General features: G+C 44.6%; 1 protein-coding gene across 7 annotated transcripts in view; it reads left to right on the forward strand.

Annotated features, from left to right (window-relative positions):
• LOC102463929 (interleukin-1 receptor type 1) overlaps nucleotides 1–21,614 on the forward strand; it is a 72,988-nt gene that overhangs the window by 23,360 nt on the left and 28,014 nt on the right. For 3 of the 7 annotated variants that reach the window (XM_075917302.2, XM_075917310.2, XM_075917320.2), the window contains 3 exons: nucleotides 16,089–16,172; nucleotides 18,607–18,673; nucleotides 20,843–21,053. In XM_075917302.2, the coding sequence (XP_075773417.2) occupies nucleotides 18,613–18,673; nucleotides 20,843–21,053 (272 nt within the window). In that variant the 5' untranslated portion in view covers nucleotides 16,089–16,172; nucleotides 18,607–18,612. The other 4 variants (XM_075917296.2, XM_075917341.2, XM_075917328.2 and 1 more) reach the window with 4 other exon arrangements.

The following is a 21,614-nucleotide window of genomic DNA, read 5'->3' on the forward strand; positions in this document are numbered from 1 at the left end:
TCCCCAGATGGCAGCCTGCGGCAAGTGCAGCCGGTCTGATGGCCGAATGCTGTGATGTGCCCAGTGTGGGCACTCCGGGCACTCCAAGCCAGGACTGCTTTGCAAGCAGGGCACCCCTGAGAACTGTCTGTCCGGGGTGGGGGTCGGGTCCCTTTAAGCACAGCCCTCGGCTAGCCTGAGGCAGCATCTCCGCGCTCTAAGTCCTCATCTGATGCCCTGCCGGCACTGCTTCCGGCCATCCTTAACCCCGGTTCAAGGTCCACTTAATGTGGACATGCTAGTTCGAATTAGCAAAACGCTAATTCGAACTAATTTTTTAGTCTGGATCCGTTAGTTCGAATTAGCTTAGTTTGAATTAACTAATTCGAACTAAGTTAGTTCGAATTAACGTTGTAGTGTAGACGTACCCTTAGAGATCCAGAGAACCCTGGACAGTGAGTGCCCACTACTCCTCAGAGGTGTTCAGTGACCACTATCCAGAGATGTGATCAGATAAGGGACCAGAAATAGGCCATATGGTCACGGAGTACCCCTCCTGGTGTGAAGGTTGGCTGTACACACCAGCATCAGGAGGAGGCTGACAAGGGAGTCTCATGACTTTGTAAAGGTGTGCATATGAGGTGTGCCAGGAGCAGGATGTGCAGGGAGAAGTACAGCTAGAATCAAAGAAGGGTATTCTGGAGGAACCAGAATATGCCCCCAGCCAGGGCTCCACTCCCCTTCTTCCCATTGTTCCGCTCCCTGGGAGATAACTGGTCAGACTGGTTCGAAGCCCCCTTGCATAATGACTCATCCTCTGCCCTGCTGGGTCGTGCTGCAGCCAGCAACCAGTGGAGGTCACTCATAACCCACTGCCCAGCCTAGCAACCAGCAAGGTACCACTACATCACAGCAGTTCTGCAGAAAAGAACCTGGGGACTACAGTGGATGATAAGCTGGATATGAGTCAACAGTGTGCCCTTGTAGACAAAAAGGCTAACGGCATATTAGGGTGCATTAGGAAGAGAATTGCCAACAGATCCAGGGATTTGAGTATTCCCCTTTATTCAGCTCTGGTGAAGCCATACCTGGAATATTGTGTTGAGTTCTGGGCCCCTCACTATAGAAAGGCTGTGGATGCACTGGAGAGGGTCCAGCGGAGGGCAACCAAAATGATTAGGGAGCTGGAGCACATGACCTATGAGGAGAGGCTGAGGGATTTGGGTTTGTTTAGTCTGCCGAAGCGAAGAGTGAGGGGGGATTTGATAGCAGCCTTCAACACCCTGAAGGGAGGTTCCAAAGAGACTGGAGAAAGGCTGTTCATAGTAGTGACAGATGGCAGAACAAGGAGCAATGATCTCAAGTTACAGTGCGAGAGGTCTAGGTTGGATATTAGGAAAAACTATTTCACTAGGAGGGTGGTGAAACACTGGAATGGGATACCTAGGGAGGTAGTGGACTCTCCATCTCTAGAGGTGTTTAAGTCTCGGCTTGACAAAGCCCTGGCTGGGATGATTTAGTTGGGATTGGTCCTGCCTTGGGCAGGGGGCTGGACTTGATGACCTCCTGAGGTCTCTTCCAGCCCTAAGATTCTATGATTCTAACATGCAGTAGCAGTGGTGGTGGCCAGGAGCTCTGAGCCTTTTTGCATTGCTGAGCCCTAGGACAGTTGGCCCCTTTCCTCTCCTCCTTCCCCCCTTCAATTGGCAAATCTGGCAGGGTCCACCCAATCCCTCTAATCATAATCCAGGAGATCTCAGATTCTGGTGAGACCAACCAGGACTAATCTTTGCAGCACCATGGAAATGGGGTTGTGCAGCAGAGGTCGTGCTAAGACAGAGGCAGGCAAACTAGGGTCCATAGGCCAATCCAGCCTGTCATATACTTCAGTCCAGCCCCCGAGGTCCCACTGCAGATGAGGTTGAGACAGCCTTGTCAAGAGGAGCTAGCCCCACAACCTAAAGAGGTTGTGGAATCTCCATCACTGGAGATATTTAAGAGCAGGTTAGACAGACATCTGTCAGGGATGGTCTAGATGGAGCTTAGTCCTGCCATGAGGGCAGGGGACTGGATGTGATGACCTCTCAAGGTCTCTTCCAGTTCTAGTGTTCTATGATTCTATGAAATAGGGGGAGTGGATAGGAGGTGAGGGGGCTCTTGGGGGATGGTCAGGAGGTGGGATGGTTGTGTGGGAGCAGGTTACAGGGAGGGAAGTCATTTGCCAGCAGCTCAGAGAGATTTTGGGGAGATCTCTTGGGTAAAGCAAGTTGTATTGGAGCCCTGTGAGGTGATGGAGGAAGAGATGAAGCAGTATGCTCCATGCTGAACTACCTACACTGTACATGAGTCTCCACAGGGCCTGAAGGCAGAAGACGTGAACAGGGTTGTGGCTGAAGACCGTGCCAGTGTATCTCCCCCAAGGGCAGGCACAGGACACCCACAAAGACAGTGGGCTGGTTCTTCAATATCTTTTTTCTGGAGGTTTGCCCATAAGTGGTGTGGGAGACCTCCATTTGGGAAGGCTCACATGTGAGCACTGGAAGCAACTTACAGGTGGGGGAGGGCCACCTTGTCTGGCCCGTGGCCCCATCCTTGCTCCACCTCTTCCATCTGAGGGCCTGCCCTTGCTCTGCCTCTTCCCATCCCCTTATTTGAGGCCCATCCACTGCTTGCTCCTCTCCTCTTCTTGCCCTGATATCTCCTGCTGTCCGCTGCTTGCTCTTCTGTCCCCATCTCCTTCATAGTTAGGGACAGGTGACATCCAGTTGGATGCAAACCTACTGCTCCATCTGGGCATGTACCTTTCTGCCACCAATCCTTCTCTGCTATATTATTGCAGAAATCTTCCATAGGAGGTTGGTTGAGAATAACTTGAAATTAGTAAGCTATTGCAACCACAGTTCTGTTGTTTCCAAGCATCACAGCATATAAAATATAATTAGATCTTGAACAGCCAGAGAAATTATGGAATTCCAGATTAAACTCAGTGATATGTGTGGATGGACCATAAAGATCACAGTACTTACCCCCTCCCTCGCCCTCAGCTGTTCTTAGCAGTCAACCATTGACTCCACTTCAGTGAAGTTTTACACAGAGAAATTCAAGCCCTGGAGCCATTCATGGGTCTGACTAAGAAGATTCTCTGTTAATTTTGAACACTTGAATCATGTTGCAAAACACAAACTATGGAGTTCCTATGCTGGAACTGAGGTTTAAAAGCTACCCTCTTAGTTCAGACAAAACCCAGAGAGCTGAAAATGCTGCAGTCAGGAACTAAGCAGAACAGCCCTACAAAAGTCAGAACTGGAGAGCCCAAAATACAAGTGAAAAACAAATCAACCTGAAAAGAAAGCCATGATGAACTCAAGAGTGGAAGTGATGTGAGACACATTAATAAAAGTGATTGTATGTGCTATTTTTTCATAAGATATCTAGGGTTCATTAAACTTCTTTTGGGTATCTAAAATATCTTGTTTTTTTCTTTAATCATTAAAAGGTAATTACAAAACATGTTCAACATGTATTGCTAAGTAGAGTAGAATCTACTCTGTACCAACAGTAAGAGTGGGATGTGTCTGAGTCAAATCATGAACTCTATCTTCTCCTATAAGCGGAAATTTTGGACACTATTATAGCTCAAGCATGGTAACCAATGATAACCTATTGTGCTGCATTCCACACAGCCATCCTGTCTGGGAAAAGGTGCTTGACATTTTATTGAATGACTAATAGCTAAGAACCTTTGAAACTGCAATCTGAGGCCAATGATTCTTGTTGTTGCTCAATAGCTGGCATATTCCCCTTGTACAATAGGTTTTCTATACCAGGACCGGCAGTGGGGAAGAGGAAAGCAGGAGTGGTGGGTCTGGAGCTTCAGTCTGAGCATATAGCATAGGGGTGAAGACCTTATTTGACACTGGAGTTCTGCTCTGAGCCGAGGGTCTACCATTACTGCACATGGACTTGAAGGAGAGAGTTGAAGGAGAGAGAGGAGATGAGGGGCTCTACCCTGAAATGCTGATAAACCTCAGATTCACAGAAGGGGTCAACAGTGACATGGGGAATGTTTGTAACTATTGGCTGCATAAAGAGTAAAGTTTCTGTGGTTAAGAAAATTCTTTCATTAAGCCTAAGGTCCTTGCTTTCCTGCCACATTGACCCAGAAGAGGTTAAACTTAAAAGCCCAGACTGTCCACAATCTAGGTAGGATTCTTAGGGAGCAGTTCTAAGTAACTGAGGTGGGGGAAGGTCTCAAACACTGTTTTGGGGATCAAGGGCAGGTAGATGGTGATATCAAGAGGTCTAAGAAAGACTGCTCTGGAGTTCCAAATCTAGTAACTAGACTCTACTCTCTTGGCTTGGAAGGCTAGTGAATAGACCGCGTGAGTGGCCTTCCTTCATCTCAGAGTATGTCTACACTACAGCATTATTTCGAAATATCTTCTTTCGAAATAGCTTATTTCAAAATAATGTGTCTAAACACAAAATGCATTTCAAAATAGCATTTTTCTATTTCGAAATAGCACGTCCACACTGATAGGACACTGAATCACATTTAAGGCAAGCCAGAACTGGTTCTGGCAGGGCATCAGGTCAGGAGTTACCTTGTGTGGCTGCTGCCTGAGGCTATCTGAGACCTGTGCTTAAAGGGACCCCCCCGGACAGCCGGTTCTAAGGTTTCTCTGCTTGCTTGCCTACCTCGCTGAAGGACAGCAAAACAGTTTTTTCTCTGTATTCTCTGGTTGCCCTCACTCAGGACACCATAGGACTCTGCAGCATGGAGCTGGAGCCTCCCCTGGGCACTCTGGTACTTCTCCTGGACGTGTTGCTGCGAGCCTGGCAGCATGTTCTGCAGGCAGTAACAGTCCCGGTAGAAATCCAGGCAGGCGGGCGGCAGAAGCAGGGTTGGGGGAGCAGGGCTGTCCAGCGGCAGCGATAGGAGAGGGCAGGCAGAGGAACCAGAGCTGCACGGGGGCAGGGAGGCTGGCCGGGGAGATCAGGAGGAGGAGGACGGGAGAATCAGCTGCCGGAAGCAGGGCTGGACGGGGGTAGCGGGGCTGGTGTCGGGGGGGGGGGGTCGTTGGGGGAGCGGGGCTGACCGGGGGAGATTGGTTGGAGGCGGGGGCAACTGGCCGCTGGAAGCAGGGCTGGACGGGGGTAGCGGGGCTGGACTGGGGAAATTGGGAAGAGAAATGGGGGGGGGGGGAGCAGGACTGACCTGGGCACATGCAGACCCTGCAGACCCTGGCAGATGAGTGAGTCTGGCCGGGGATTCCATTTTGCCCCCTCCCCCGCCACATACCCTCCCTGGAGTAGTTGTGAACTGCCTGGCAGGTAGACACACACAGACAGTGTGAGCACATCTACCAGCCAGGCAGCTAAGGACTAATACACCTAATTATAATAAAACATACCTAATTAGAAAATACCAGGCATTTTATGTCTGGTAATTTCTCAATTTCTTTCCCAGACAAAACCTTCAAATACCGGACTGTCCAGTACAAAACCGGACACCTGGCAACCCTACCCCTCCTTGCACCCTCCCTCTTAGCCAGATACTCTACCCCCAATCGGCTCCTGCTCCCGCCTCAGGAAGTGCTCATGTGGCGCCAAGTCCCCCAAGCCCTGGCCCAGGCTGGGCAGAGGATGCAGCCGGGTGAAACACTGAAAATGTATTCATTTCTCATTTTTTATATGTGTTTATATTTTTGGGCTGCAAAAGACAGTACTGAAAAAAACCGGGTTTCAACTAAAGTAAAAAGTTTGGGAAACCCTGGTCTAGCCAGCTTTCTATCCATCTTACAGTCCATTTATCCAATCCATATTCCCTTAACTTGCTGTCAAGAATATTGTGGGTGACTGTATCAAAAGCTTTGCTAAAGCTGGCACTGGGGGCTTTGGGAGGACCAGAAACAACTTATTTGAATATTCATCATTTGCTTATTGAATATGCAAATGAATGTTACCGGTCCTCCAAAAGCTCATGAATGGATTTACTAGTCCCTGTGTCAAAAAGTTTGGGAAGCCCTGTTCTAATGTATGAAATCAGTGTTTCTTGAGCAAGAACTATGATGCTCCCGCTCAGGAATAAGCACTCCTGTGCAACTATTCTTGCGCAAGAGGCCAGTGTAGACAGGCAACATGAATTTCTTGCACAAGAAAGCCCGATGGTTAAAATGGCCATCAGAGCTTTCTTGCACAAGAGAGTGTCTACACTGGCATGGATGCTCTTGCGCAAATGCACATGCCAGTGTAGACTCTTCTGGAAGAGTTTTTGCACAAGAACTCTTTCGCACAAGAGTTCTTGTGCAAGATCATGCCAGTATAGATGTAGCCTATGGGCATCACATAGAACAACAATGGGCTGTAATTTACTCACCATTGATATGGGAACTAGCAACTGGATCCCCTTGCAACAGACTGATGACTGCACAATAAGATACTGGGCCAAATTGTAAAACCATGAAATAACAGACATAAAGGGAAGGAGAGTTGACACTATAAAAATTGTTCTTTTTCTCAATATAACGGTTAGTGACGCATTTGAAGTTTTATGATGAATTTATGTATAACAAGCTTAACAAGAAAAATCCTTTACCCGAAGAAATATGCAAATATCACTGCTGGGTCACAAACCAGCAGTGATGACAGCACACTTTTATTTTGTCGTTAGTATGATTCTTTCATTTCATGACAGTAAAAAGAAATGCCAGACATGTGGTCCAGATTTTTATGCTGAAAATAGGGTCACTTAGGGTACATCTACACTGGCCCCTTTTCCGAAAGGGGCATGCTAATTTTCAAGTTCGTAATAGGGAAATCCGCGGGGGATTTAAATATCCCCCGCGGGATTTAAATAAAGATGTCCGCCGCTTTTTTCCGGCTTGTAGAAAAGCCGGAAAAGAGCGTCTAGACTGGCCCGATCCTCCGGAATAAAGCCCTTTTCCGGAGGATCTCTTATTCCTACTTTGAAGTAGGAATAAGAGATCCTCCGGAAAAGGGCTTTTTTCCGGAGGATTGGGGCCAGTCTGGACGCTCTTTTCCGGCTTTTCTACAAGCCGGAAAAAAGCGGCGGACATTTTTATTTAAATGCCGCGGGGGATATTTAAATCCCCCGCGGATTTCCCTATTACGACCTGTAAAATTAGCATGCCCCTTTCGGAAAAGGGGCCAGTGTAGACGTACCCTTAATGTATTGACTCAACCTTGGTGTGAAGTTACTGACAATAATAGTGGAGGTATCTTGTAATATGAATCCACTATACCATGGACAAATGATGTAATAAGGGTGAAAACACATCTGTAGCAAACTCAATCACTTTCCAATCAGTGTCTTACACTACTGAGGACATTTCTTGGAATTGTTGATGTTTTTTGTCAGACAGTCTTTGTGTGTATGTGACCAGATGATGCACAAAGTTCTGTGTTCTTACTACCTAACTTGCCACTAATTAATTGCAAGTAGTTCTATTCAGAGAGTTTCTGAGTCTTCAAGATAGGCTGGGCATATTTAGTAATGTTTTTAATAAGCTTTCCCCAGCATGTGTCATATTTAGGCTTGACAGAATTATTTTTTATCATTTCATTATCACTGTTAATTTTTAATCTTTTAAAAAGATTTGTTATTGATTTACTTTTTCCACAGTTATGGTAAATTATTGGAGGAAGGTCAGACAATTACTTAATGACAATAGGTGTTGCAATTCAATCAGACAAAGCTTTATAATGGTTAAAACACAAGTATAGATGTTTCCTGTGTCAATGCCGGTAATCCACCTCCCTGAACAGCAGTAGCTGTGATAACATAATTCCTTTTGGATATGTCTATACTACAAAGTTAGTTCGAACTAACGTCCGTCAGTTCGAACTAACTTTGATAGGTGCTACACTAGCGCTCCGTTAGTTCGAATTTAATTCGAACTAACGGAGCGCTTAGTTCGAACTAGGTAATCCTCATTCCACGAGGATTAAGCCTAGTTCGAACTTACTAGTTCGAATTAAGGGGTGTGTAGCCCCTTAATTCGAACTAGTGGGAGGCTAGCCCTCCCCAGGTTTCCCTGGTGGCCACTCTGGCCAACACCAGGGAAACTCTACTGCCCCCCTCCCGGCCCCGGACCCCTTAAAGGGGCACGGGCTGGCTACGGTGCCCGTGCCAGGTGCAAACCTGCCAGGACCCAGCCAGCAGACCCTGTACCTGGCACGGATCGAGCCACCCACCCGATTCCCCCCAGCCCTCCCCCTCTTCCCGGGACCAGGCTGGCGGCTCCCGGGAGCTTGCCCGGGACCGCAAGAGGCGGGCACCCGCCTGGGCTAGTGCGGACATCGTGGACCTCGTCCATGACCTCTGCACTAGGCACAGGAAAGTGGCCGGCTAGGGCAGGATAGCTGCCAGCCTGGCCACCCAGGAGCAGGTGTGCATGAAAATCAAGGTGGTCCACTGAGACCCCCGACCCTGAGCCCTGAGCTAACAATGGCCGTCCTGGGTCAGACCAAAAGTCCATCTAGCCCAGTAGCCTGTCTGCCGACAGCGGCAGACCCTACGGACCCTGGAGGGGATGGACCGAAGACAGTGACCAAGCCATTTGTCTCATGCCATCCCTCTCCAGCCTTCCACAAACCTGGGGCAGGGACACCACTCCTACCCCCTGGCTAATAGCACTCCATGGACACAACCTCCATGACTTGATCTCACGTCCCTTTAAACTCTGTTCTAGTTCTAGCCTTCACAGCCTCCTGCAGCAAGGAGTTCCACAGGTTGACTATTTGCTTTGTGAAGAACAACTTTCTGTTACTACTTTGAAGCCTGCTACCCATTCCTTTCCTTTGGTGTCCTCTAGTCCTTCTTTATGGGAACTAATGAAGAACTTTTCTGTATGCACCCTCTCCCCCCAACTCCTGCTTTTAGAGACCTCTATCCTGTTCCCCCTCTGTCTCCTCTTTTCTAAGCTGAAAAGTCCCAGTCTCTTTAGCCTCTCTTCATATGGGACCTGTTCCCAACCCTTGATCATTTTAGTTGCCCTCCCCTCTCCCACCGTCTCTCTTCCCCTCTCCCACCTCCTTTTCCCAGTCTTCCCCAGTTTTGTTTAATAAAGACAGATTCCATTTTTGAACACAATTGTCCTTTATTTTGTACATCAAGAAGAGGGGCTAGGGAAGGGTAAGTGGAAGGAGGTGAGGGAGGAATGGGGTACGCGCCCCCGATGGGGAGGACTGGGCTGGCTCTATGGGCTTCTGGGGGTGGAAGCTCTCCTGCAGCCCCCCAATTGCCCGCTCTTCCCAGATGGCAGCCTGTGGCAAGTGCAGCCGGGCTGATGGCCAAGTGCTGTGATGTGCCCAGTGTGGGTACTCCGGGCAATCCAAGCCAGGACTGCTTTGCAAGCGGGGCACCCCTGAGAACTGTCTGTCCGGGGTGGGGGTCGGGACCCTTTAAGCACAGCCCTCGGCTAGCCTGAGACAGCATCTCCACGCTCTAAGTCCTCCTTTGATGCCCTGCCGGCACTGCTTCCGGCCATCCTTAAGTCTGGTTCAGGGTCCACTTAATGTGGACATGCTAGTTCGAATTAGCAAAACGCTAATTCGAGCTAGTTTTTTAGTCTGGATCCGTTAGTTCGAATTAGCTTAGTTTGAATTAACTAATTCTAACTAAGTTAGTTTGAATTAACGTTGTAGTGTAGACGTACCCTTTCTGTGAATTTTTCACCTCCCTGAGTGATGGATCCAGATTGACCTACATTTAAAGGTAGGCCTTAAATCAAGCTAATAATTTTTACTTTGCCATTTGTGAAGCTGGCTAGAGTATTATAGATGGAAATATTTTCCCATCAGTTTGCATGTACAGTGAAACATGTTGGCGCAACTAAAGATCTTATCTCACCCACCTTGTATCTCTAAACAGTGGCATGTTTTGCTGCAAACTGCCTTTTGGCGACAAAACAGTGAGCAAAATGCAGGACAATGTAGCACTTTAAAGACTAAAAAGATGGTTTATTAGATGATGAGCTTTCATGGGCCAGACCCACAGTGAGAGCGTTTATACTGCAAAGTGACTTTGTCAGGAGAAACCCCCAGTTTTGGTGACAAAAACCTTCCCCCCCTGAGAGAGACTTTTATCTTTTCCCCCTCCCTTTATTGTTGACAAAGAGCCAACCGGGACTCTACTGTTTGTTTTGTCAAGAGAATCAACTTCCGCCAGTATCCACAATGCCTGCCCTGATGGCTGTGCTCAATGTTTTATGATCTCTGCTGCCCTGTAGGTATGCATCCATTGCCTTTCAAAGCTCTGGGAAGTACCCAGCAGCTGAGTGAGCAGCTGTTAACAAAGAAAGAACAAATCACTGGAATGCTTCTGTTCTGCCCTGCTAGGAATACAGCACAGGCAGACTGCTGCTGGGGGTGGGAGGGGCTGGAGAGCCTGCTCAGCTGCTTTGACATTCCTTAGCATGGAGAGCTCACAGAGCTTAAAGGGAATCCCAAACAGCACAGGGATCAGCTCTGTCTTCCCAACACTGCACTGTGGGCTGCCTACCCACATTGCTTTGCTCCTATTTGTTGACAGAGTGCTAACAAAGTGTCTATGAAATGTGGACAATGAGGCTGTGTCCAGACTCAGGGTTTTTTTCGAAAAAAGTAGCCTTTTTTCGAAAAAACTTCACCTGCGTCTAGACTGCAGCCGCGTTCTTTCGAAATTAAATCAAAAGAACGTGGCTTTTCTTTCGACGGTGGTAAGCCTCATTTCACGAATAAGAACGCCTTTTTTCGAAAATGCTCTTTCGAAAAACGGCGTTCTTGAAAGCAAACAGGGCTTTTTAGAAAGAGAGCATCCAGACTCACTTGCTGCTTTCTTTCAAAAAAGCGGCTTGCTTTTTCGAAAGTTCTGCATGCAGTCTAGACGCTCTCTTTTGAAAGAGGCTTTTTCGAAAGCCTCTTTCGAAAAAGCCTCTTTCGAAAGAGGCTTGCAGTCTAGACATAGCCTGAGAGGCAGAAAAACTGGTTTGACTGTTTTTCACATTTGACGACTTTTGCATGTTGACAGCACTTTGGTGCCCCAACCTTCCCAGTCTAGACATAGCACCAACCACCATGACAGCTACAGTGCCTACAGTGAAACCGACATTTATCGATAAAAGGCAAATCGGGCCCAGCCGAGCCCTGTGACTAGGGTAGAGCGCCTATGCTTTGAATGGAAGCAGCATGAGCTCCCGCCTGTAAGCCCCTACAGGGCAGGAGTGCCTGGGACCGGGCTGCACTAGATGCCAGGGCTAAGGGAGACGCAGTGTGGGGAGAAAAGAGAGCAGCCAAGGGAAGGAAACAAGTCTGTTCCCTTCTCGCCCCTGGGCTGTGGGGCTCCTGCTTTCCCCTGCCCCCCGGAGCCTGAGGGCTGGCAACAATCCAGCCCCTCAGCCTGCAGTGAGGGAGTGGCGCATGAGGCGGGACGGAAGTAGGCTCGCGACAGGACTGTGCCCTCCGGCTCCACCCAGCTGTGCCGAGGGGGGCGGGCGCTGGCCCTTGCTGCTGGCGGGGGAGGGACGCTCGCTCGCTCCGGGCTGGGGCGGAGCCGCTTTTCTTGCTCAATGGGAGGGGGACGCCCGGGGCTGGTGCTGCCGGCGGCGCCCGGACGGAGCTGTCGGAGGTGAGGGGGTGGCGGGGCCGGGGGTTTGCAGCCACCAGCCCTTGACTGGCTCTGCTCTGGGGCCGGGCGGCGGCAGAGGGAGCAGCCGCTTTTCCACCGCCCGCGGCTTGGGACGGGGCGGCTCTGTAGAGTCCCGGATGAGCCGGAGTCGGGCTGGCTCCTGCGGAGGAGCGAGCCCCCCGGCCTTGGGGAAGCAGCGAGAGCCCGAGGTGCCGCTGGGGCGGAGCGCGGGCTGCCCTGAGACCCGAGCCACAGGTGCAGCGACCTCTCTCCTGGGACTAGCGGGAAGCCGGCTGGCTGGGAAACGCCTCTGGCTGCCAGAGCCAGCCTAGGTGCAGGAGCTAGGGGAGCCGTCACATACAGGGCGTTCAGGTTTGGATCCATGGATTTCACATCCCCACTTTACAGATTGGTCCAGCATCCTTGGAAGAAAGTAGTTTTCGTCCCCCCCCCCTTTTTTTTTCGTTTGCATAACCCTAGAAACTTCAAATTGCTATACGGAGCCCATTGGAAATCATAGATCTAGGCTGTGGACTCCCAGGCGTCCACGGATCACAGGTTGACAATCACTGCCATAAGCTACTGCCCTGTGGAGTTGGGACAGTACTGCTTTTTACTGATCTTGCGTGGGACGCTCCAGGGTCGCTATCTGCTTATCCTCATGTGTGTTGTAGGGGTTAATTCATTCACTGCATTCTTGCATCACCTTCTTGCCTGTCAAGTTGGTAGCAAGTGAAATAAGGCGAGGGTATGTGCATCACTGACAGCTGGATGCACTAACTGATTTGATTAGAAACAATTTCACATAAATTGGTGTGATTTCTTGATCTTATTTGATTATCATCTGTACAATAAAGTATGGAGTTGTGGGTGACATGAGTTAGTGTCTCTGTGGTTGTTTTTTATTTTGGAGTAGATGCCATTAAATTGGTTGAAATTTAGCTTCTTTCTGAAATGAGCGAAAGTCTGGCCTTTTGTGTTCATATTTTAGTACATGATGTTAATTACTAGACCAGTTTCTCACTGTTGTCCCCAAATCCAGTCAAATTGGATTTATCTAATGGTAAAGAATGTCATGTAAAAAGATATTTAAGAAAACAGTTGGGGATGTACAAACATACTAACACTGTAAATTTTTCAAATGTGTGTGTTTTGTCACCTTGTGAATTGTTACTTTGATGTAGAGATCACAGCTCTGTTTCTGTACTATGTCTCAATTGTTAATCAGAACTGCCACAAGAAATGTTTGTTAGGAACCACACATTTGGATAAACTGATTGTTATGGTAAACAGCAGAATACTAGGTTTTGAGCCTGAGAATTCAACTGTGGGTGATTTTTAATTTAATGTATTATTTATTGCATTCACTGGCAGTTCCAAAACAAAGCAAAACCAAACCAAAACAGAAATTTGGTTTGACCAAAACCAGTGGAATGTTTTGAGAGGAATTGAAAAAGGTAACAATGGTATTGTTTGTTGAATGGAATATTTTATTTTGTAGTATTTTTAACCACTAGCTAAATTAATAAAACTGGTGGTGTCAGGCCTGTACCAATAGTCTCATAGTTAAGGTGCTGATCTGGCATGTGAGAATCAAATTCCTGTTTGGGAGCAGAGATTGGAGCTTGGGTCTTTCCCATGCCTGAGTACCCTAACCTTGGGCAATAGAAATATTGGCACTCTCTTTCTTTGCATCTGCTCCATCTAGGATTTTTTTTTCAAATTTGCAACTAGTTATGGTGACTTGAAATGATATTTCTCAGTGTATAATTATTTTTTGTCTGACTTAATTTTTGGTTCACTGACAGTGACCCAAGATCTGAAGTAGTCCTTAAGGTTTTACTGTTTTCTTTTCTATGTTGTCCAGTGTATGCAAATAAGTCCAGACTGCTGGATCTGTAACAGGATGCCTTGGAATTATACATATTTGGAAAAAGCCATTCTAATTAATATTTGCATAATTTATGCTGGAACACTGAAGGTGATTTTATAATGACAAATGCAAGGATTGGAGGATTCCCGCTTAAAAGACTTTGAGAGCTGGCAGGCAAGCACGCTGACTCAGTCTTGGCTCATGCCAGGTCCAACAGTTACCCCTGCTGCAGAGCCACGGCGGGGGAGGGGGGAGAAGGGGGGGTACCTGTTGGACCTGGGACTGAGGTAATGTGCCTGCCTGCTGGCTCTCATGCTCTTTGAAATGCGGAGCTGAGGCAGGGGTAGGTGCTGGGACCTGGTGTGAGCCGGGATGCTAGTGTAACCACCACCAAGGTGGATTTGAACCTGGGAGCTGACTATAGGAGCCTCTACCCTCTGAGCTAAAAGCCAGCTGGCTCCCAGCCCCTGCTGTAGAGGTCTCTTGATCTTAACTGTTGCAGTGGTCTAGGTGCCACTTGCAGTACTCAGTAACCACACCTAGGTGTGTGGGTTACACTAGCTCCCAAAATATTTTAAATTCAGGGTAGGGGGAGAAGATAAGCAACTGCTTATTGGTTAATCATTTAACTGGCTACACTGTTATATCCCTACTGGATGTTCCCCCGGAGCACCGGCTCCTGCCTGCCATTCCTCGCTGCCTCTGTGGAAGGCAGCGAGAGAGAGAGAGGTAGGTAGGAAGGGGGAACAGGGAAGGTAGCTGGTGCTCATGAGGAGCCATCTTTTAAGCTGGCTTCTCTCCCTCCGAGCACTGGAGGCAGCGAGGAGGGCCAGACAGCTCCGCGGAACTGGCACACATGGATAGCTGACTTAAAAGCCAACTTCCTACGTGTACCAGCTCCTGCCTGCTCCCATTAGGGCTCAAGCAATTTTTTTACTTTCATAACTGACGTACAAGCCCAGAGATGTTGGGGCTATGAACTACCAAGCCTGGAGGTGTCACAGCTAAGGCCTAGCATAAATTAATCCCTGGTTATAGAACAATCTTAATATGTACATGTGAGACACTTTATTAATATTTGAGTAAGTCACTTTCCTTATATATGTTACGCATAAATGGAATTATCAGTTTTCACTGTAAAAATAATGAACAATATGGAAATGTAAAATGTATCAGAAATATAGCTTATCTTATTACAACTGGATCCATCCATTAGGGATGTGAACTGATAACCAATAAGCATCACCCTTAACAGCTAATGTTTACTAGGTAATGGTTAACTGTTATCTGGCTGCAGGCCACAGGCAGAAAGCTGCTCCATTCCTGTGGGGCTGCTGACTTCCAGTCCGTTGCCGCTTCTGGTCCCGCATGAGGCTGATGACTCCCAGACTGTGAGCCCACATGGGCTGGGAGCCAGTAGCCCAGCATGAGGTCAGAAGCAGCTGGGGGGGGGAGCACTCCAGGCCTCCTTACCCCCTTTTAATCAGTTGTTGGATTAAATCTAACATTTAACTGGCTAACTAACAAAACGGGATTTTACATCCCTATTATCCATCATATTTCAACAACTCTGGCATTTAAATTAATGACTTGTTGTAGTGAATGGAGAAAACTGATACTTGCTGTCTGATTGCAAATTAAACTGCATCAGTTCACATTTACAGTGTTTTTGTGCCTAGAAAATATTTTTGTAAATGGAAAGCTTACCTTCTTTGGAATGTGCCGATGTACCTATTTTCCAATAGTTTTCGTTTCTACTGGATCTTCAGCTTTATTTTTTCTCCCATGTCTAGAGTTTTTTTTACTGTTCTTGCTGCTGCTTCTGACTTAAGTAACCCTTAGTTTTCTAGGTGTGAAAGCTTAAAACGCTAAGGGCTTGTCTAAACACACAACAGCATGAATACACATATAATTACATTTTAAAACTGATTTTTGTTATGCACATGCAAACCCCTATGTGGATATACTTAAATCAGTTTGCCCCTAGTTTATACTGGTTTAGTTTAACTTGGTAACTGATCTTATCTGACCTTCTATAAAACATTAAGACAAAGAATCTTGCCCAGTAACTTCTACCTCAAACCCCTGATTTATTTCAGATCTATAGCATGTTTTCAGTAAAACATCCTGTGTTGATTTAAGGTGTCAAGCAGTGTGATTTTTGTGCATAGATCCTACTGGATTGTCTAGTTATTAATCTTCCAGGGGCGTATAGTTTTCTCAGACTGTGTAGTTTTAGTCAGGTTCTTTATCTGTTGTTATAAAGTGCTCCTTTGTTGTTCTCCCTTTCCCTCCTCTTTTTGTATTTGGTTGACGTTAACTCTCATACTTGTATAATGCCACCTTTTTTGCTAAATTGTATCTCAGTAGTCACGTTTAAAAACCTGAAAATATGTTAGTAGAGATAGCATTCTTTGAGTACTGTCCATGAATGCCTGGTTTAGTTTTGCCCCATGTCTTTACATGAAAAAAAAATTCTTTATAGTACTGAAGATATTTCCTTGCTGGCTTAGGATGACCCTGGAAATTTGCCCTTTGAAATGTATGTTATGCTTTTGTTTGCATAATGCATTTGATGCTTTTGTAATATTTATGGTTTTCTTTTAGGTAAACCTAAATTTCAAGAATGGTGACCAACCCCTTGGCATGTGTCAGGAAAAATACATATAAGAGAACTAAATAAAGATTAAGGTATGGGTGCTTTGTCAAGTAACAAATCTGAAAAAAATATGCACTTGGAAATTGTTAAATTTTATAATAAAAGTCCTCGGGTTTTCTTGAAAGAATCATAAACTCATAGCAATGTAAGGCAGAAAGAGACCATGAGAGGTCATCAAGTCCAATACCTTGCACTGAGGCAGGGTCAGGTAGACCTAAAGTATCTTCGACAGGTGTTTAACCTGTTCTTAAAACTCTCCAATGATGGGGGATTCCACAATCTCTCTTGGAAGCCTATTCCAGTGCTTTACTATCCTTCTGCAGTAGATGGAAAGTTCTTCCTTGCTAAAGATTAAACAAATTACTACTTGTCCTACTGTCAGAATCTACAAATTATCCCCCATTCCTCACAAATTTTTTTATTTTTCCCCAAAAACTTTTTGTGTGACTTTGTCACTAGAAAAGTTCAGTTCTGATACAGTGATTGGCTATTTGGTTTTGATTACATGTTAAGATTCCATAAACTTTTCTTAAAAAAAAAATACTGTGGAGTCCAGAAATAAAAATGAAACGTTCTTAGCTGAACAGAGAATGAATTTGGGGGTGGTCTTGGGGAAATTCTGCTTTTCCCACCATGAACTAGGTAAACCATGTGCTGTAGTCTAGACCAGAGGTTCCCAAACTGTGGTCAGTGGAAAACTAGCAGATCACATGGCGGTGGTGTTTATCTCTCACTGACAGAAACAGAATACTTAGAAGGGGAGACTGCATTGAAAGAAATATGTGATTAATTAGCTAAAACAATGCTATACTTGCTTATTACTTGGAGGGAAAGAGGCTGTTATAAGAGCAATGCACTTGGAAATTGACTAACAAGATTGGTTGGGAAAGGGCCGGACATTGTGCTTTGAGGTGAAGCGACTAATTCTAAAGGAAAGAAGAAGATTTAGACAAGTTAAATGCAGGCCAATTTCAGGCCTTTGGAGGTATGAGGTCTGCGGGACAGCATTGCTTTTTGTCAGAGAAATTTACAGAGGAAGCTCTTTCTATTAATGCTGAGCTTAGTTACACACACTAATGCAGGCACAAACTGGGGTATGCATCTTTAACTAGACCATGTTTTGCTACAATGGCTAATTCTTCGCAAAGCATTTATATTTGAGCTCTTTGAAGTTTGAACTGCCCGCATGTTTAACATAGCCCAGTACGACGGGAGCTCTGCTTTTTCATATATGCATCCTTTAGTACTTGTTTATTACTTTTGTCTACCCTGTAAAATACCTTCATAGATTGTACATTAGAATTAAATAATGTTAAAATCACTTTCCATATGATGATTGCATAACTAATAGCAAGACTGGAAATAGCCTGAAGTCTTTGAAGATTGCCTGTGAAACTTTGTACAAGGCATAGAACGTGCCAGGTTGCTGTCAGAAACCTGCAGTTCTGAACAATGAAAGTCTACCTATCTTTACTTTAGAAATCATGGCATACAAAGTTACACAACTATAACACATACAAGATTAGGACTGTAAAATAACTTGTTTTTCACTTCACAGAGATATAGGTCGGCCTATTTAACAATGGGATACAAATGTAGCAACAAACCCCTTCATCTCAGATTTGCACCGGAGTCATCTTCCAACATCCTGTCCACACTTAAAAGTTCTGCCACTTGAACTATACAGGAATAATATAAAAAAAGTCCAGCTGTGGAAGCAGTTATAAGTGCAGGCTATGTCTACACTACAAGTTTTCTCGGCAAAAAAATGTGCGAACAAGGGACTCATTTGCATGAGTTGTGATCTCATTTGCATATTTTCTGCTGATCCGTTTTTGCGCTGGGGTTTTTGCACAAAAGCAAGCAGTGTGAATGTTTTCTTGTTTGCACAGAAACCCTTTTTCCGCTAGATCCTTATGCCCCAAAAAGGAGTTTTACCGATCTTGCGGGAAAAGGGTTTTTTGCGCAAAAAGAAAATGTCCACACTGCTTGTTTTTGTGCAAAAATGGATTGGCAGAAAATATGCAAATAAGATCATAACTCATGCAAATGAGTCCCTCATTGGCATATTTTTGCTGAGAGAACTCGTAGTGTAGACGTAACCATATTGAATGGAAATGAAATAGATATACAACCATAAAGCATCTTTATATCAGTATATCTGTGTCTATACAAAGACTTTCACTAGTAAAACTGTCAGATAAATCACATCCCTGAGTGATAGAGGTACGGGGTAAAGAGTGTAAATCATCGCTGTGTGTGGATCAGTTACTGCTATTATTTAAAACTTTCAGAGGAAGGTGCTGGATCAGCATACTTGCTTCTCCCCAAAAGGATTAATCTCTTTTTGTTAGTTCCTTTGCATTTGTTCTAGGATCAGTGACAATCAATATAATACAGAATAAAATTTACAGTGCGGTTTGAACACTTTTAGCATGCTAATGAAGTACCTTGTTTTCTCTGTAGCAAAACATGACATCTCCATTGTGGTTCATTTGCGGTTTAATTCTTTTTGTTTCTTCATTCAATGCTGGTAAGTCAACCATGTTCATTAACTGAATTATTTCTAAAATGAGTTATTTTCAATATGTGCATGAGTTTAGTAGCAAACAGAGAAGGCTGTCATGCACTCTGCCATACCAAAAGTGTGGGCATATAAATTGAAAGCCCTTTTTAGAGTGTCATTGCATCAAAGATGATGTGGACTGCATGGTATGTGGCCTGACAGACTTGTAAATGTATCAAAATGTAAACTGTACAAATACAGGGAGAAATTTTAAAAACAACAGGTATATTAATCTTTCTTGGAAGTACTTAGTTCTAGAATGATGATACCCTTTTTATACTAGCACTGTTTATGATCTAGCATCTTCACCCCTCATATATGCAGTATCTCAGTACACTAGTGGTAGTTATTATAGGTGTTAGAGCTTTTGGGCTTATTCAGACTGCCATGAACAGTGATAGCTGTGGACCTTATGAGTAGGCAAGTCCTTGCTAAAGTCATAAATTAAATCTTAGTTTTGAGGGTGAGAATTACAGGGCTGAAGACTGAATTTGTAATGTTATCACTGTATTCACTTGGAAGTTACAACTCTCCTTAACTTCTGTCATAGTGAAGAATGTCTTTAATTGGCGATGGAGTTGTAAGGACTCAGTAGGACAGATGCTGTTTAGCATCTCTTTGTAAAAGAGTGGCACATGAATTGTGCTACTGAAGATAATTTGCTTTCTGTTATCTATATTATCCCAGTGAATACAACTTCTGTGTTAAGTGAATAGCAAGGCTTCTCTTCCTTTCTGAGAAATTAAATGACTCAGGAAAGCAATACATTTAAAAAAACCCTTCTTTTCACTCCTATTTAAACTGTTACATATTTAAAATGTTGGTCATCTTAAAGGGCATATTAGTATGCTCCTGAAGTTGTGTGTAGTTTCCAACTTACTTGTGAACTGACTTAAAATTCTTAGATTTAAGTCCCTTAATAGAAATTAAGATGACATAGAACAATATTGATCCAAATTGATTTGTACTCCATAGAAAACTAGTGAATATATTTTAAATTATTTGGCAAATTGCAGGGATGGGATGGTGGGAGGATCAGGAAGGACTAAACTGGTAAGTCGAAAATTTTAATTTTAAGGATCTATGCAGTGAAATATGGATGTAGTTTTCCTCTTTAAAACTTGTATGCCATGGATTTAGAAGCTTCTCAGGCTCAATTTTTATAATATATTTTGGACATTCAAAGTTACAAAAGTAAGAAAAATTGTGAAATCAGTCCTGGGGCCAACTGTTTATATGGCTGTGGTGAACCTAACCTCTTAGAATATGCATACCTAAATAACAATTTTATCTTCAGTTGCAGGCTGAAAGCTTGCAGTTCTGGCCCTTTTGCTTAAAGGTTTCTTGCAAAGAATACATACTTTGCCTTATCTTGTTTCACAGTCATAATTATTGAAGTTCTGATTATGCTTGCTATGTCATATAGTGTAATGCACAAGCAACATTTGCCATATTAAATGAAAACTGGAAGTGTGGGGGAGACATGACAATTTGCATGGTTTGTCAGACTATATGCTAAGAACGAAGACTTCTTGTTCTGAATGTTTGACTCACTACTGACCTCATCTGGCCATGTTGCATAATGCAGAGTCAGATCTTTGTCTAGTTTGAGTTGACTGTCTTGTTCTTCAGTGCCAGTAACCACCACTGAAATGTCCTCTTTAGCCTGGATTTGGTCCCACCAGGTCAGAATTGAGTCATATTGGCCAGAGGATTGTGGGGAGTGAGGGATTTGCAGTGCCTTTGCCTGTTCTGCACTTACTGTATGACCTATTGTCTTATATGAGTTCTAAAATTCAATGCTTAGAAAGAATACGAAATGTACGTTCTGATGATCATGAATTTCAGTGAATTTTATATATATTTGTATACCACTCTTTATAATTAGGCTGCTGGAGTTAAATATAACTATTGTGTGATCACCTATTTGAAAGGGTGTTGTGTAACCGGAAATTTGTAAAAGTTCTGAAGTCCTCAAATGGAAGGTGCTAAACAAATGCAAACAATAATATAAGTAGTTATTGAATAACTTGTATCTTTTAACTGAATAATTTGTTCCATCTTATAATAAAATTAAGAAAAAATTAACAAAAAGGCAAAAAATGTTGATTAACCTTTTTTTTTTTTTTTTTAAAGAACATAGCAAGGCGCCTACTCATTTTGTGCTTGTAGGTGAACCTATTGCTATCAGTTGTCAAGGAGCTGACTACAATCGGACTTGGTATAGAAATGGTAGTGATACACCAATAACTACAGAAACACATACCAGAATCCATCAGCGAGATAACTTACTTTGGTTTATCCCTGCAACTTTAGAAGATTCAGGATTTTATGAATGTAACAAAAGGTAATTTTGTTATAATTTTACATAACATAAGAACATAAGAACGGCCATACTGGGTCAGACCAAAGGTCCATCTAGCCCAGTATCCTGTCTGCCGACAGTGGCCAGCACCAGGTGCCCCAGAGAGGATGGACCGAAGACAATGATCAAGCAATTTGTCTCCTGCCATCCCTCTCCAGCCTCTGACAAACAGAGGCCAAAGACACCATTTTATCCCCTGGCTAATAGCCTTTTATGGACCTAACCTCCATGAATTTATCCAGCTTCTCTTTAAACTCTATTATAGTCCTAGCCTTCACAGCCTCCTCTGGCAAGGAGTTCCACAGGTTGACAACACGCTGTGTGAAGAAGAACCTTATTTTATTAGTTTTAAACCTGCTACCCATTAATTTCATTTGGTGTCCTCTAGTTCTTCTATTATGGGAACTAATAAATAACTTTTCTTTATCAGCTCTCTCCACACCACTCATGATTTTATAGACCTCTATCATATCCCCCCTCAGTCTCCTCTTTTCTAAACTGAAAAGTCCCAGTCGCTTTAACCTCTCCTCATATGGGACCCGT

This window comes from Pelodiscus sinensis, chromosome 1 (assembly GCF_052426305.1).
Source record: "Pelodiscus sinensis isolate ZL-2025 chromosome 1, ASM5242630v1, whole genome shotgun sequence".
Lineage (NCBI taxonomy): Eukaryota > Metazoa > Chordata > Testudines > Trionychidae > Pelodiscus > Pelodiscus sinensis.